The sequence below is a fragment of the Lemur catta genome, chromosome 1 (assembly GCF_020740605.2).
Source record: "Lemur catta isolate mLemCat1 chromosome 1, mLemCat1.pri, whole genome shotgun sequence".
Taxonomy (NCBI): domain Eukaryota; kingdom Metazoa; phylum Chordata; class Mammalia; order Primates; family Lemuridae; genus Lemur; species Lemur catta.
Window position 1 is genome coordinate 68477857 of NC_059128.1, and position 18826 is coordinate 68496682.

At 36.5% G+C, this 18826-nt stretch overlaps 2 protein-coding genes across 2 annotated transcripts; both read left to right on the forward strand.

Moving 5' to 3' along the window:
* Positions 1-3894: 3894 nt before the first annotated feature.
* On the forward strand, positions 3895-4830 carry LOC123632514 (olfactory receptor 4F15-like). The gene has a single exon (XM_045542905.1). The coding sequence runs from the start codon at positions 3895-3897 to the stop codon at positions 4828-4830; it is 936 nt and encodes a 311-aa protein (XP_045398861.1).
* An 11609-nt stretch (positions 4831-16439) lies between these two features.
* On the forward strand, positions 16440-17375 carry LOC123632561 (olfactory receptor 4F15-like). The gene has a single exon (XM_045543039.1). The coding sequence runs from the start codon at positions 16440-16442 to the stop codon at positions 17373-17375; it is 936 nt and encodes a 311-aa protein (XP_045398995.1).
* Positions 17376-18826: the final 1451 nt, after the last annotated feature.

Here is an 18826-nt window from a genome sequence, read left to right on the forward strand (position 1 = left end):
TTTGATCCTAATTTCATTCAAGTTTTCAAATATATTATGAAAATTTATGTTTTTTCAATAGAATACATAAACAGCATATTTGTTTCCTCTATAAATAACTTCTTTTTATCATATTTTAACAGCTTATTGACTTTTTTATTTATTTAAATAATATTAGATTTAATATTACCATTTAATTATCTTAAGTTTTTTAGGTAGACAACATTGTGATTTGCCAATCGATTGCAGCTTTGCTACCTCCTCTTTGATAGTATTACTTGATTTAACCTTCTTGCCTACTTTATAGTATATTGTTGAACCCTAATGTTAGCAGACTTCCTTCATTATGTTCTTAATTTTAATGTTTCATCTATAATCAAAATCTGACTGTTGGTTTAAAATTTCTATTGAAAGTACCTGGGGGATGGACATGCTTGAAGCTCTGACTTGGGTGGGACAAAGGCAATATATGTAACGTAAACATTTGTACCCCCATAATGTGCTGAAATAAAAAAAAAGTACCATGAGTGAAAAATTCTTTTTTTTTTTTTTTTTTGAGACAGAGTCTCGCTTTGTTGCCCGGGCTAGAGTGAGTGCCGTGGCATCAGCCTAGCTCACAGCAACCTCAAACTCCTGGGCTTAAGCGATCCTTCTGCCTCAGCCTCCCGAGTAGCTGGGACTACAGGCATGCGCCACCATGCCCGGCTAATTTTTTTTCTATATATATTTTAGTTGGCCAGATAATTTCTTTCTATTTTTAGTAGAGACGGGGCCTCACTCTTGCTGGTCTCGAACTCCTGACCTTAAGCGATCCACCCGCCTCGGCCACCCAGAGTGTTAGGATTACAGGCGTGAGCCACCGCGCCCGGCCGAAAAATTCTTATACTTTGTATTTTACTAAGATTTTTACTAGGAATCGGTTTTGTGATTTATCTGGTGACTGTACAGTACATTCACTTTCTAAAATTTTTATGGAAATACCCTCTGAAATCCAATTATGCTATCTTCACTTGGAGATACAGGGTGGGACTTCAAGAATTTTCCCTTGATAGACTCACCGAAGGATTTTAGTTAGAAAGTCATATGACCATACTTCAGGTTTAGGTAGACAGGTCTGGAAGCAGAGTATAGAACAGTCTGGTCTTGGGGAAGAATGGAACCAGAGATATCATTCAATAGCCTTTTCAATGGTCAGGTTGATAAAATATGGAAAATGGAAGCAAAAAATGGCAATGTAAATGTAGAGGAAGAAACCAAATTAAGAAATATTAATATTTGAGAGTACAAATTGTGCAACTGTAGATATTGATAGAATGTGAAGGGAAGACAAGAGTGCCACAGAGGTCTACACTGGGCATCTGGGAGAATGATAATGGTATTTATTAAGTCATTACAGTAGAGTAGAGTGGATTGGAGTAAATTAGATAGATAGTAGATAAGATCATGAGTTCAGTTTTGATCAGTTAAATTGAAGGTGGAGATGGCACTCCCATTAGAATATACCATACATAGTTTGGGATACACAATTCGGGTTCAGGGATAAAGCTACAGGCTTAGAAGTCAATATACAGGCATTATACTAGCTTAAGTGAATAAACTGACATTGAATTAAAAAAAAACTTGGGTCAGAACTCTGAGTTATGCCAAATATTAAATGTGAGCAGAGGACAATGATTGTGTCAGTAAAAGATATAGAGAAGAAGTTGGAAATGTAGGAGAACAATTAGGGGAGAGCTGTCAGAAATATTCAGATTGCATTCAGCTGCAATTAACAAAAAACCTGATTTATAGTGGGTCAAACAAACTGGAGGTTACTTTTCTACATTACAAGAAATCTGAAGAGAGATCATTGCTGGCTTTGGTTAAGTGGCTCAATATGCCATTTAGAACCCAGTTCCTTTTTAACTTTTTGCTGTTACTTTATGTATTTTAGAATTTCGTGCTTGCTTCACCTTATCATAACACTAACATTAAATAAAGGGAAAAACGGACTGGAAGAAAACCTCCACATGAAGGTTTGTCCTTTCATTTGAGCAGGAAAGTCCTACAGCGAAAATACTGGTTTACATCTCAGTGAACAATTCTGGGGTCATATGCCCTATCTTAGGCAAATCCATAGCTAAGAATGATGGGATTATAGCAACTGGTTTAGAAAAATAATCCATCATGTTCTTGATCCAGAATAGGACTACTGCATTCTAAAACTGTTTCAGCCCACTGCCTAAGCAAATGGAATTTCTGTTGTCAAAAAGTAGGAGGGGGGATTGCTTTATAGAAGCCAACAAGTTAAGGGTAGAGCGAATTACAGAAACCAGTTCATAATAAAAAGTATCAAATCCTTCAGGGAGATCAAGCAAAATAAGATTTAAAAGTGATTATTATATAGGATATTGAGAATCAGAATTTTTTCTCTAAAAATGAAACCTGTGGAAGCCATAATGTTTTAGCTTATTGAATGAACAAAAAGCAAACAATGATAGCCTTGCCAATGAAAAGCTGGAGAGAGAAAGGAGTAAGTAGAATAGGACACAAAATTTAGGGATTTGATTTTTTGTGTTTTGTTTTTTTGTTTTTTGTTTTTTTGAGACAGAGCGTCACCTGGTGTCCCTGGGTAGAGTGCAGTGTTGTGATTGTGGCTCACCACAAGCTACAACTCCTGGGCTGTGAGGGATCCTTCTGCCTCAGCCTCCCAGGTTGCTGGGACCACAGGCGCCCACCACAACTCCTGGCTGGGTTTTGTGGTTTTGTGCATTTTTTTTTTTTTGTATTTCTTTTTTATTCAGTATAGATGGGGTCTCACTCTTGCTCAGGCTGGCGTCGAACTACCAGAGCTCCAGCTATCCTCCCACCTTGGCCTCCCAGAGAGCTAGGATTACAGGTGTGAGCCACTTATAAAAGAATTTCACTATGTTAATAGTTTAAGGAAAGTAAAAGTTGAAGGAAGTTTAATTGATGGATATTTTGGGAAGATACACTGTACACTTGAAGGGACTGGATTTGAAGAGCAGAGCACCATGGTTAAGAGCATGAATTTTAGTGTTCTAAAGTTATGAATTCAAGTCCTGGATCATATACTTGATCCCCCCAAGACTTACTTTCTTGGTATGTAAAAATGGGTCTAATAAAACAATATGGTGGATTTTGTGAAGTGTAAATATTATGACATGCTAAGTACAGTGCCTTGCACAGAAAAATCACTTAATAAATGTCATCTATTAATATTATCATTGTTTAATTACCATAATTTACTTTCTAACAGGTATTGTCTTTGTATACAATAATAAATTAAATACAGAAGTTAGGTTTATATATGGATTATGATAATGAGTCATGAGTTAAACATTATGAATAATCTCAATCTGTGCAACTGACTTCCATGTTAAATTGTTCAAACAAAAACAAAACACACACACAAAGTGAAACAGGGTAAAAATTATTACACAGTTTGGGCCTGAAAATACTGATTCAAAGTAAGCAATTCAGTTAAGGAGAATTTACAAGTTAATACAAGAGCATTAATATGTGAATAATTTCTGTCACCTGAGATTAAATTAGGGTGGGACAACACCTAGGTCAGTGGTCATGGAAAATGTCTAGAAATCCTTGAGAAGCAAAACAAAACAAAACCAAAGGCCTGATAATGTAATAAAAAGGAAAGTAACCCCATTTGCCTCCATTTAATAGATTCATAATTTACTTTCCTTTCTCGTTTATATAATCACTCGCCTAATCACCATACTTCTATTTCCCTTTTTTTAAAATCCAATTCAATGATTTTTACAATAACTCTAGTGTATGTAACCCACAAAGCAAACTAGCAGGATAAATAGGGAATACAATTTAGTATCACCGATTCTGACTTATCATCATTTTCTATCCTCAGGTGGTTTGAAATCAGCTCTTTTGCTCACATCAATGTATGGACTAAATGACTCCTTGGTTTCTGAGTTTGTGTTGCTGGGACTTTCTAGTTCTCAGAAAACTAAAGTTTTTCTCATTCTGGCATTCTCCTTGCTCTATTTAGGGATCATCCTGGGAAATCTCTTCATTGTGATTTTGGTAATTGCTGATTCTCACCTACAGTCCCCTATGTACTTCCTGCTGGCCAACCTGTCCCTCATTGACGTGGGCCTTTCCTCTACTGCTATCCCTAAGATGATCTCAGACCTTTTAAATGAGTACAAAGTAATTTCTTTCCAAAGCTGTATGACTCAGATATGCTTCATCCACATCATGGGAGGAGTGGAGATGGTGCTGCTCATAGCCATGGCATTTGACAGGTACACGGCAATCTGTAAGCCTCTCCACTACTTGAATATTATGAGCCCTAAAAGATGTGTTTCCTTTGTAGTCACTGGCTGGGTAACTGGGGTGATCCATGCTATGTCTCAATTTGCTTTTGTTATAAACTTGCCTTTTTGTGGCCCTAATAAAGTAGACAGCTTTTATTGTGACTTTCCCAGGATCATAAAACTTGCTTGCACAGAGGGAGCCAAGTTTGAGTTCATCGTTGCTGCCAACAGTGGGTTTATGATCATGGGCACCTTCTTTCTGCTCATCCTTTCCTATATCTTCATTTTGGTCACTGTCTGGAAACGTTCTTCAGGAGACTTATCCAAGGCCTTTGTCACTTTGTCAGCTCACATCACCGTGGTTGTACTTTTTTTCACCCCATGCATGTTTCTCTATGTGTGGCCTTTCCCCACATCATCAATTGACAAATACCTGTTCATTGTTGACTTTGCTGTCACCCCTGCCTTGAATCCTGTCATCTATACATTAAGGAACAAAGATATGAAGATTGCAATACGAAGATTGAGCAAACGTGGTCATTATGACAGATTTTGCTGATCAGATCTGTATTTGGAGCTCTAAAACTGTACATCCACCTACCTGTTAGACATTTCAACTCAGGTATCTTCCATTTAACATGATGTCCAGGCTAAACTGGACATGGCATCTACCTCATTAAGCAGATTTCTGCTACTTTTGTACAGCATTTACTTAATTGTCTTTACTACCATAGGAAATGTGAATCTACTATAATATGGATTATTTTAGTGGACAGCAGCATTATTCACAAGTATTATTTCATGATTTAAATTGTAATCATTTTGACCATAAGAAATGACATATTGATATCTCTCCTTTTTCCTGTAAGCTTCTCTCACCTGCAAATTTGTTTTGGCAAATGTCAGAAATCATCACGTAGAATAGTTATACATGTAGGAGTAGTACCTTTATTTATTTTCTTAGGTTGCATTGTCAGATGAAGACCCAAACACAAACTTTGCAAGTAGTTCATTTGGAAGCTGATTTTTGGAAGCATCAGTAAGTAAGCAGGGAAGTGATACTGAGAAGTGAAAGACTTTTATGTTGATAAACATAACTGGGATGCAAGCCTACTGTGGCCCCAAGTGACTCTGTGGATTCTGTGATTTAGGATTATCTCAATTGAAGAGCAAGATATATGGATTTTTTTCATTTTTAGAGGGTACATTAACTCCTTGGCATGCCCAAACTGTCCCACACAGAACACTGTGCATGTTAGGAAGCCAGAGACAAGCTGGAAAATAGACTTTCAGGTACTGGCAATAGACAATCATCTCCTTGTTTGGAAATGATAAATGCCAAGGTAGATTCACTGTTTAAAGACATTTAGGCCCCACTTAATTTTACTTCATCCTGTCACAGGTTCTTTAAAGTGGTGTCTATTCACAATTTCACAAACACACATATACGCAAGATTTAAAACACCAGAGAGTGGAGTAAGCTACAGCAGCATTTTCACTTCTAATTGATAGTCACCATCTCCTCCCTTATTAGTCATTCTAAATTTCCCTCATCCTCAGGTAGTAGTTCTGCAGACCTAGGGTGCTTGCCAAGTGAGGTGGCCCAGTTCATTTATGAGAAGTTTGAGTTCTTGGTAAAAATGTTCTTGCCAGTCTATTGCTGCTACAATTTTCCTTTTACAGTTTTCATCAATCATGAAACTACCAGGTGGTGATGCTTAGGTAGATTCCTAGTTTTAGGCAAACTCTTCACTTCATTACCCTGTCTTTATCCAATATGGGATAAAAATGAGGTAATCCATTTTCTGCCTGCTCATCCTCCACCAACATAAGGAACCCCAAATAACATGAAAACAGCTAAAAATTTTAGATTTATTATAATCTATACTGTGTCTCTCCACTCTAGTATATCCTAAAATTTTAGGAACAGAAAACAACTGCACAAGGTCACTAAGATTTGAGGTAATAAACACTACTCTTTTCTGTATCCCTTGCTTTACAGAGTACATATTTTATCCACAGGAAACATATGACCATTGACAGGTTATTGGTTCAAAGCATATATCTTAAAGCACGTATTCCAACTTTGTAGACTACTCTCTTTAAGCTGGTACCTCAGTTGCAACTTTAAAAGGCTATTCCAGTATTCCAACAGATTGACTACTCTCAGTTGTTGCAGTATATGGTAGGATCGGTGGGTTCCCTAGTTTTGTGTGCTTTTATGAGCTTTCTTTGCCACAAAGTAGACACCCTGGGTCTAAGGAAATATTATGCAAGATTTCATTTTGGAAATTACCCTATGAACTCATGGATAGAGGTGCTGAAAAGTACTGAAAGAAAGATAAACCATCCTCAAAATATATATTAATCCTAGTAAGGACAAATCTCTGTATTCTCCAGTTCAGGAGGGGTTCAATGTAAGCTACCACCCTCAAGTGATTGATTTTAGTACTCAAAAGGTGATATCATCTCAAGGATCTACCTGTGCTACTGACAGATCAAGCCTTTATATTGACACTAACTAGCAAAAGCCTGAGTAAGACGCCCACTCTGTGGATCCCATGGATAAACTTCCTTTCCACCATAGTATCATCTTCATTCATGGGTGCATTGTACAAGTACCAGCTTGGCTGAGGAGAGGCCAACAATCATTTACCTGTTCAATTAACTAGTTAAACACTTTATACCTAGCACATGATTCTCTATATTAAATTATCATTGTTCAAATAAATTGTGTGGTTTCTGTCTCCTGGCTAACACCTAACATGTTCTACCCCTAGAAAAAAAGAAAAAGAAATTTCTAAATGGTTCCATCAGTGAATTCTTCCAAATATTTAGGAATAGAAAACATTCTTTTTTTAACATCCCTATTTTATTGATGAGAAAACAGAAGCATGGAGAGGTTAAACAATTTCCCCAAAGCCACACACATATAGAAAGCATTCTTAAATAAACTCCTTTAGAAATAAGTAAAAAGAACAAATGATTTATATGGTTAAATGAAATAAAGGGTCTGAATGTCAAATAGCACAAGAATCAGAGTTTTTACTCAGTTTCAAACTTTTTTAATAATTCAGAAGACAAGAGATAAGTAGTGAAGCAGAAGTCTGAAACTGAAAGCATAATTCAGGTTCTTTCTCATTGCAATGGGATGTGCTCTGACCCAGATAGAAAACATAGGTCTCCAATGATGCATGAAAGGTATCATTTACCAAAAAGAGAGTTATTTTAGTCATAAAATATTTCCCTTTATACTCAAATAATTATAGAGCGAACATTAATATTTTCCTATGGGTTATGTTGCACAAAGCATAAACTCTTGATTCACATGAACCAACTAAAAGGACCAGGTAATAACTACTGATAACAGCCTATTATCAATTTTCTAATAAGTCTCATTAGGAGAATATCCAATTATTACATGTTTATAGAGATTTGGCCACATCATTTTCTTCCTGCTATTTGCATTCATTCTTTTCTTTCTCCCTCTCTCTCTCTCTCTCTCTTTCTCTCTCTCTCTCTCTCTCCATGAAACAGAGAATGAGTTACAGACCAGTGATTAATACTTCCCTTACAATAACCAGAATAATTAGTTAAAAGGACAAGAACATTATAAGAAAGGAAAATTACAAGCCAATTTCTCCTTTCAACACATATACAAAAATCTAAAAAATAATAACAAACCAAAACTAGTAATTTATAAAGAGGATAATACATCATGGTAAGTTGGCTTTATTCCCAGAATGGAAGACTGTTTTAACATTGTAAATCAATGAAAGGAATTCACCATGTTAAGGATAGGAAGAAGAAAAATCATACAAACATCTTGATAGATACAGAAAAAGCATTTGAAAAAAATACAAATTCCATTTTCAATAAGACTTTCAGCAAAGCCTTAGCAAACTATGCAAAAGTATATTGGGTTGAAAAGTGTCTCCCAAAAACCCGTGTCCCAGAATCCCAGAATGTGACCGTATTTGGAAATAGGGTCTTCATAGACGTAATTAAGATAAGGATCAAGATGAGATCATACTGAATTAGGGTAGACCCTATACAACGTGTGTCCTTATAAGAGACACAGAAAAAAAAACAAACACAGAGACACAGGGAAGCAAGCCCATGTGAAGACAGAGGCAGAAATTGGAGTTACGCTGTCACAAGCCAAGGAATGCCAGAAGTCACCAGGAGCTGGAAGAGGCAAAGAAATGTTCTCCCCTAGAGTATTTAAACGGAGTGTGACCATGCCAATACCTTGATTTCAGATTTCTGGCCTCCAGAACTGTGACAAAATAAATCCCCACCTTTTGAATGTCACCAAGTTCGTGGTAATTTGTCATGGCAGCCCTGGGAAACTAATACAGAAGGAAACTCATTCTGATGAATGGTATTTACACAATAGCTACAGCGCACAATGCAGGTAATGTAAAATAGGACTTTCCCCGAGATCAGAACTGTATCTGCATTCTTCCTATAACTATTTCTATTTTGCATTTTAATGAAGGATCTTGCCAGCAAACTAAGGCAAGAAAACTAAAAAAAAATATATAGAGAATGAAAGTTATAAATAAAGCTGAAATTCTTCATAGACAACATTGTCATGTACTAGTTAATTATTTTCCCATGGGCTTCTATAACACACCCTACCCTTTATAATAGTACTTAGCACACTATTGCCTCTTTCATTTTTGTTTCTTTCAATATGTGGTAAAATAAATGAGTGCAAAATTGTTGGGGAGCACAATAAGATATAATGCACACTGTCTAGGGGATGGACACGTTTGAAGCTTTGACTTGGGGGGCTGGGAGGGCAAGGGCAATATATGTAACCTAAACTTTTGTACCCCCACAATATGCTGAAATAATAATAAAAAATTAGTTTTATAGTGTTTTAAAGCAAAAAGATATAAGCAAAGAAAATGGAGCTTCTATTAAAGCAAAACCAAAAGGACAAGACTTTCAAATTAAAAAGACCATATGATTCTCTCAATAGACACAGAAAAAGCTTTTTATAAAATCCAGTACACTTTTATGATAAAAACCCTTAACAAAATACGCATAGATGGGACATTCCTTAAAATTATTAAGTCCATGTATGATAAATCCATAGCCAGTATCATATTGAATGGGGAAAAATTGAAAGCATTCCCACTTAGAACTGGAACCAGACAAGGTTGCCCACTATCTCCACTTCTACTCAACATAGTGCTAGAAGTCCTTGCCAGAGCAATCAGACAAGAGAAAGGAATTAAGGTGTCCTAATGGGGACAGAAGAGGTCAAACTCTCACTCTTTGCTGATAATTTGCTATTATACCTAGAAAATCCCAAGGATTCAACCAAGAGACTCCTGGAATTGATAAACAAACTCAGTAAAATCTCAGGATACAAAATTAATGGACACAAATCAGTGGCATTCATATACAACAAGAACAGCCAAGCCAAAAATCAAATCAAAGACGCAACACCTTTCACAATAGTATCAAAGAAAACTAAATATTTAGGAATATATCTAATGAAGGAGGTGAGAGATATTTATAGGGAGAACTACAAGACATTGAGAAGAGAAATTGTAGATGATGTGTACAGATGGAAATCCCTATCATACTCATGGACTGGTACAATCAATATTGTTAAAATGTCCATTCTACCTAAAGTGATCTACAGAATTAATGCAATCCCTATCAAAATTCCACCATCATTCTTTACAGATTTAGAAAAAATAATTCTATGCTTTGTCTGGAACCAGAGAAGACCTCGTATAGCCAAGCAATCTTAAGCAAAAAGAACAAATTGGGAGGCATCAGTCTGCCACACTTCAACATTTACTAACAAGACTAGAGTAACCAAAACAGCATGGTACTGGCACGAGAACAGAGATATAGGCCTTTGGAATAGGATGGAGACCCCAGATATAAAACCATCCTCATATTGTCATCTAATGTTCGACAAAGCAGATAAAAGTATACTTTGGGGAAAAGAATCTCTATTCAATGAGTGGTGCTGGAAAAACTGGATATCCACATACAGAAGGTTGAAACTGGATCCCTGCCTCTCACCTCTCACAAAAATCAACTCAGTGTGGATAATAGACTTAAACCTAAGGCATGAAACCTTAAGAATTCTGGAAAAAAATGTGGGGAAGACTCTGTGAGACATTGGCCTAGGTGAAGAATTTATGAAGAAGACCCCCAGAGCAATCACAGCAGCAACAAAAATAAACAAATGGGACCTGATCAAATTAAAAAGCTTCTGCACAGCCAAGGAAACTGTCCTTAGAGTGAATAGACAGCCTACAGAATGGCAGAAAATATTTGCTTTCTACACATCTGATAAAGGGCTGATAACAAGAATCTATAAAGAACTTAAGAAAATCAACAAGAAAAAAATCAAACAACCCCATCAATAAATGGGCAAAGGACATTAACACAAACTTTTCAAAAGAAGACAGAATAATGGCCAGCAAACATATAAAAAAGTGCTCAACATCTCTAATCATTAAGGAAATGCAGATCAAAACTTCAGGGAGAATTGCCTCTATCAAAAAGTCCCAAAATAACAAATGCTGGCGTGGATGTGGAGAAATTGGAACACTCTTACACTGCTGATGGGACTGCAAATTAGTACAACCCCTGTGGAAAGTAATTTGGAAATATCTCAAAGAGTTAAAAATAGAAATACTATTTGATCCAGCAATCCCACCACTAGGCATCTATCCAAAGGGAAAAAAGACATTCTATAATAAAGACATCTGCACTCAAATGTTTATAGCAGCACAATTCACAATTGCAAATATGTGGAAACAACCCAAATGCCCATCAATACATGAGTGAATTAATAAAACGTGGTATATGTACAGGATGGAGTACTACTCAGCCATAAAAAAACAGTGAACCACCTATCACATTATCCTGGATGGAGCTGGATGGAGCCCATTCTTCTAAGTGAATTATCACAAGAATGGAAAAACAAGCACCACATGTACTCACCATCAAATTGGTACTAATTGATCAACGCTTATGTGCACATATGGAAGTAACATTCATCAGGTGTCGGGCAGGTGGCGGGGGGAGAAGGGGATGGTTAAATTCAAACCTAATTGGTGCAGTAGCGTTGTCTGGGGATGGGCACACTTGTCAGGCAGTGCAAAGGCAATTTATGTACCCAAAGTGTTTGTACCCCAGTAATCTTCTGAAATTATAAAAAGAAGTCAATTAGATCTTTAAACTAACAAAAACAAAAAAAAAAGAAAGGAAAGGTCTTTACTGTGAGTTAGGCAGAATTCTTAGATAAGACACCAAAAGCATAATCCATTTGAAAAATGATAAAATGAACTACATCAAAACTAGAAACTTTTGTGATTCGAAATAAACCTCTGGAAAAAAATTATCAGAGTACAAAATCACTTATTATCACATTAAACTGCTCAATTTTCCTGAACTCTTATCGGCAAATCATGATAATTTACCCTTGGGAAAAACAGTGTGCACCGAAGACCTGGTTTCCTTTAGAAGCAATTATGGACTACGTCCAGTTCTGCTACCCAGTCCTGCTAATTGACTTTCTTCCTAATGGTCTGAACTATTTATAATTTTTTGTCTTAAGAAAGGTTGTGATTCAAAAAGGGTGGTAAGCTTTATGTGTGTCTCAATTTCTTGAAGTTGCTGCTGAGTGAAACCTAAGCCTGAGCAGGTATATAAGAAATCTGCTTTTTAACTCCCTAGCAAGTGTAATGGTTACATTGCTCCCTCTACTTTTTTTTTTTTTTTTTTTTTTGAGACAGAGTGTCACTTTGTTGCCCGGGCTAGAGTGAGTGCCGTGGCATCAGCCTAGCTCACAGCAACCTCAGACTCCTGGGCTTAAGCGATCCTACTGCCTCAGCCTCCCTAGTAGCTGGGACTACAGGCATGAGCCACCATGCCCGGCTAATTTTTTTGTATATATATTTTTTAGTTGGCCAGATAATTTCTTTCTATTTTTAGTAGAGACGGGGTCTCACTCTTGCTCAGGCTGGTCTCGAACTCCTGACCTCAAGCGATCCACTCGCCTCAGCCTCCCAGAGCTAGGATTACAGGCGTGAGCCACCGCGCCCGGCCGCTCCCTCTACTTTTTATTCTTTTTGTTCCCAAATCTCCTATTTGAATGAGTTTCACTCATATTGTTATATATCCTTCTGGTTACATTTTCATAATTTCAACTGTATCATGAGATGAATTTCTCTTCAAAGAGCCATTATCTTTATTAAACTGATATGTAATGAGTCTTCATTTTACTATCCATTTTCTCTCTGAAACTAGAATCATGGAAATAAAAAGTTATATCTAAGTCTTGGCTATTTCAGCTGAGCACAATCTGGCAGACCAAGCTATCTCTATGTTTGGACAGAATTGAATGACCATGTTTTAAAAATCATAATTATTTTTTAAGAAAAGACTTGTTGAGTACTTATCATGTGCCAGGCCATGCTCTCATGTTTTCCATCTATTAACTCATTTAATTCTCAAAACAACACTATGAGGAAAGTACTATTATTGTCCCTATTTTACAGATGAACAAATTGAGGGACAGAGAAGTGAAGCAACTCACCCAAGGACATATAACTCATAAATCGAGGCGATGGAGAGTCGAACCCAGGTAGTCTGGCCCTGGAATCTGTGCTCTAAGCCACTACACTATGCTGCTGTTTATGAAATTATTCATGTCATTTTCCTATTTCCTCTAATTTTAAAATTTCTTTTAAAATTAAAAAACCTATAAATATTCTTTGTAAAAATATAGAAAATATGAATGCATATTTAGAAAAAATATAAAATCATCTAAAAATTCCACAACCTAGAGACATTGTGGCATAAAGTCAAAATATTTCCATATACATTTACTTTAAATTTATAGTGTCTTTTTTAACTTAATGAAGTGTTGTATACATATTTCCATGTTATTTTATCTTAAGTTTTTTATTTATTCATGTTTTATCAAAAAAAATCTTGTGTCATAAGTTCAAATATATTTAAAAATTCTCTTCTTTATTCATATAGCAAATTACTTTTCTTAGGGGATCTGATGATAAAAATTACACAATCATTTTGAATTGCTGAGTCTTTCCAAATATCTGGTGACATTTTCCTGTTCTGCAATATTTACATAAAATACTTTAAGTTAGTTACTCAACTGTAATTTCAGAAAATTGTTAGATACTCTGTAGTGCCTCTACACATGTTGTTCAAGGCAGAAAAAAAATCTTTCTCTAGTTTTATTTCATTAAATTTAGGATCTAGTTGGGAACGTGAAATGCTGAGGTCACTCTGAGAGGACAATCATAAAACAGGGCAGTCCCTGAATTCCAGATTGGTTTGTGTTCCCTTATCGGTGTGCAGATATAAGTTAGTTGAATTCCCGAAGTCAATTGGTGGAGATTTACTCTCCACCAAATCCCCCAAAAGGGCTTCTTAGACATTTATTTTGTTCAATATGTCTTTTGGAACTTCCTACTATTAATGTTAATGAGACTATATATTAGTGTATACATTGTGCTAGAAATTGTGCTAAGTATTGGGGTATACAAATTCACTAAAAGCACCTTTTCTCAAAGAGATCATAGTAGAAAATGAAGAAGACACATACAAGAAATTATAACATACTATATTATAAAAATGTAAAGGATATAAAAATAGTTCATAGAGAGAAGTTATTTACCCTGCTTGGGGTCCTCAATAAATATTTCAGAGGAGGTGATATTTGATCCATGTCTTAAAGAATAAAAGAAAGGAAAGTAACATTTGTGTAAGAATGTTGCCTATGTTATCTCAAGTACTCATAGAATCAAGAGAAGTTATACTTCTCGCATTTAATGGACAAATAAACATTATCAGTATCATTTAGCAGCCAGCTCACATTTACATAGCTCTAAAGTGGCAGAGTGGGATGGCAACCAAAGTCTATTGGGCCTTAAAGCCAATGATGGTTCCACTTTGTAATGACCAAGAATAAAACAGGCAAGAGCATATGCAAAGGCAGAAATATACTAAAAAATATAGTAAATAATGTTCAGTTCATGAGAGGTTTTATGTGATATCCTTTAAATTTCAAATATTCTTTCCGATAAAACCTAAAGTTTTAAATAAGAGAGTAAGATCATCTCTCAAAGCTCAACCTAAAGGTTGCAGCACTTTTAGGCATCACATTAATCCAGAATGCAGGAATAAAAAGGTCAAGAAAAGAGCCTTCTCCAAAGAAAGCTTTTTATTTTAATCTGGGAAAGAAAACTTTTCACATTGTTCTACATTCACTAATCATATCTAGATTCCATGCCCTTTATAAGCAAATCCGTGTACAAGTAAAATTAGATTAGCATCTTATACTCTGGGGCTAGAATAGGGGCTATTTTCCCTCCAAACTGGGCGATCTCTACCAAATACACAGACAGGTGTTCTATTAGTAGGAAGTGGGCATGAAAAAGACCTTGGGATCAGCAATATGTATAACAGCCAATTTTTAAAAACAAAGTACCGAATTTAGAGAATAAGTAATTAAGATAATGACTGAAAAGTCATTATTGTATGTGATATTTTTATATGTGGAAAATTGTGTGTCATATCCCTCAAAAATTCTCTAAAATGATTTTCTGTAGTTGAAGCTAGTTTATTTTGGGTTATCCAATAAAGGAAATGTATAAGATAAACTTACATGTTAAGAGTTTGAGAGAAAAAGAGAAAATCAGAACAGGAAATCCACTCCTGATAGATTTGATTTTTGATAACAGAGATTCTACGTGCAACAGCTCAAGGGAAGTGAAAAGTTGAAGATGAGGGAGAAAAGTTAATTGATACATTAAGATCCTTGGGGAAATCTAGTGTATACTTGGAGGTGCTGGCCTTGAAGAGCACAGTGCCATGGTTAGAAGCATGCGAACTTGCATTGAGAAGTTTTACCGCCTGGATAAAAGTCCCAGCTTTGCCATTTCATTTTTCTGAGGCTCAGTTTCTATGTTTCCTCATTTTCTGAGAGAAAATAAAACTGAACCTATCTACAGAGTCATTAGGAGATTTAGAAGAGATAATGTGTGCTTAACTCGATGCCCTGAACGTAGGAGACACTCAATAAATGCTATCCATGATTATTATCATTGATTAATTATCAGTTGATATCTTTGATTAATTATAATTGTTATATTTACTGTTCTTTATCATTGGATATTCAATAATTTATTTTTAATTGCCCACTAATTAATCCATTTATTATTTTTAAAAATGGTCATGGACCAGAGATAATATTGTGTCATGAACCGAGTATTATTTTCAGGTCCTGTGTACCTGAGTTCAATTTAAGTTTTAAAAACTCAAGGTAAGGAGTGATGGGATATATTCCAGCACTTTTGACCTGGCACTGTATTTTTTTTTTTTTTTTTTTGAGACAGAGTCTCACTCTGTTGACCAGGCTAGAGTGCCATGGCGTTAGCTTAGCTCACAGCAACCTCAAACTCCTGGGCTCAAGCCATCCTTCTGCCTCAGTCTCCCGAGTAGCTGGGACTACATGCATGTGCCACCAGGCCCGGCTAATTTTTTTTCTATATATTTTTAGTTAGCCGGCTAATTTCTTTCTATTTTTAGTAGAGATGGGGTCTCGCTCTTGCTCAGGCTGGTATCGAACTCCTGACCTCGAGTGATCCACCCACCTCAGCCTCCCAGAGTGCTAGGATTACAAGCATGAGCCACCACACCCAGCCATCCTGGTACTCTTTATAAATCTAGTGAAATAAGAGAATATGAATGGCCTAAGACAGGTGCTGATAAACGAATATACAATTAATATGAAAGTATTAATAGTGGTATGGCAGAAAAGACAGCATTTATTTTGGTGGGAGAACACCTAGGGAAGTGGTAAGGGAAATGATGCAGAAATTGTTTAGAGAAAGGAAAAGAAATTATCGGAGGAAAATTGAAGTACCCCTTTTGGGTCTATGTGCAAAATTTATAGTCACATTCTTTTTCTCAAGAATCCCTTCATATGATAAATTTGTTACTAGCCTTATTTCTTCCATATTCTTTTTTTTACCCCTAATTATATCTAACTTAATTAGCAGGGCAAATAGGTAATCTATATTTGTTCTAATGATATTTATTCCTTTTAATTTTTATCCTCAGGTCACTTGAATATCAACTCTTCTGTCCCAGTCAATGGGTGGACTAAATGACTCTGAGGTCACTGAGCTTATGTTATTGGCCATTTCTTGTTCTAGAGAAAAAAAACTTTTTCTCATCTTGATATGTTCTTTGCTCTATTTAGGGGTCATCCTGGGAAACCTTGTCATCATGTTTTTGGTAATCTTTGATTCTCACTTACAGTCCCCTATGTACTTCCTCCTGGCTAACCTGTCCCTCATTGACGTGGGCCTTTCCTCTACCACAATCCCCAAGATAATCACAGACCTTTTAAATGAATACAGTGTAATTTCTTTCCAAAGTTGTATGACACAGATATGCTTCATCCATATCGTGGGAGGAGTGGAGATGGTGCTGCTCATAGCCATGGCATTTGATAGGTGTGTAGCAATCTGTAAGCCTCTCCACTACTTGAAAATCATGAACCCTAAAATGTGTGTTTCATTTGTGATCACTGGCTGGGTAACTGGGGTGATCCATGCTATGTCTCAATTTGCTTTTGTTATAAACTTGCCTTTTTGTGGCCCTAATAAAGTAGACAGCTTTTATTGTGACTTTCCCAAGATCATAAGACTTGCATGCACAGACGGAGCCAAGTTTCAGTTCATCGTTGCTGCCAACAGTGGGTTTATGAGCCTGGGCACCTTCATCCTGCTAATCCTTTCCTATGCTTTCATTTTGATCACTGTCTGGAAACGTTCTTCAGGAGACTTATCCAAGGCATTTGTCACTTTGTCAGCTCACATCACTGTGGTTTTTTTGTTTTTTACTCCATGCATAGTTCTCTATGTCTGGCCTTCTCCCCCACCATCAGTTGATAAAAATCTGTTCATCGTTGACTTTGCCCTAACCCCTGTCTTAAATCCTGTCATTTACACATTAAGGAAGAAAGATATAAGGGTAGCAATAAAAAGATTGCACAAAAAGAGACCTTACTCCAGATTTTGTTGACCACATCTCTTTGTGACACTTTAAAACTAAACATCCAACTACAGGTTGGCTTATCTCCCCTTAGGCACCTCAGATTTAACATATCCAGAACAAGCTCATCATCTGCCATCCTAAATCTGCCACCACTTCATCTTCAGAATGTGAGGCCATTGCCATTATCGTCATGAAAAATGTGAATCCATCAAGCAAAGAATGGATATTCTTACAGAGAACAGCATGGTCTACCAAAGTGCATTTTAATAATCTTGAAACTTTGGTTATTTTGCAAATAAAAGGATATAATAACATTGTTTCTGCTATTTGTAAGGTCTAAGAATAACCTATAAATTTGTTGTACTGAATGTAAAGAATCTCCACATCGGATTGTCATATATGAACATGTAGTAGCTTTATTAGTTAAATGAAGTCCCAGAGACAAAATCTCAGTGCAAGTAGTTCATTTTGAAGGGAATTCTAGAAGACACTGGTTTGGAAATGTGGAAATGAGCCAGGAAAAAGAAGAATGCCAATAGAGAGTGCATTAATCTGCATCTTACTGCCGTGGGCAACTGGGCACAATCCTGCTGTGGCCTTCTAAGAGACTGTATAAATTCTGTGATTCATATTTGTCCCACTTGAGAGGCAAGGTAGCTGTGTATTTCCTTATTGGGCTAGAGCTCCTCTGGGGCATTAGCTCTATAGCAATTCCAGGCTTTTCCACATGAAGGGTTAAGCACTTTTGATCTTCAAAGAAAAGTCCTCAGGCAGAGAGTCTCAGGAATTTACAGTATTAAACAGTCCAAATTCTTGGGAATATTAGATGCAGAGGGGGTATGTGTGAAGAACCAGGAACATTAGATAGAGTCCATATCTTTCCATGCTTAGAGGCATTTATTCTCTACGTGACTTCACTCCTTCATCGACTCTTCAAACTCATGAGTGTTAATGGAACAAGTGTCAATGCATCCTGCCGTTACACTTGTTCCTAGAATGACATTCATCACCATCATCTTTTACAACCCATTCTAGATTCTCCCCATGGTTAGTCAGCACCTCTGCTGGTCTTGGTCTCTTGCCAAGAACCTTGATTACCACGCTCCTGTCAGGCTGTAATTGCTGCAGTTGTCCGTTTACAGTTATTATCATCAACATGATTGATACAAGCATAGCAGCAATTCTATTGCTTCGCAATAATAAAGGTCAATTATATTCCTGCCATTATAGTAACTTCCTTCTTTGGTGACCTAAAAACACAAGGAAATCAAAATGACTATGGAGCCACTAAAACTTTAGGTTTATTGGAATGCTTCTTGTATGTATCAGAAGAAGCATTCACCTCACGCCAGCAGAGCTTAAAGTTGCAGATCCAGGAAATTCAAATTCCCCAAGAAAGTGATGGTGAAAGGAACCACTCTCAACATCCACCCTTGGTTTCCATACGTATGTACTCTGGGACTCGATACCTTACAATG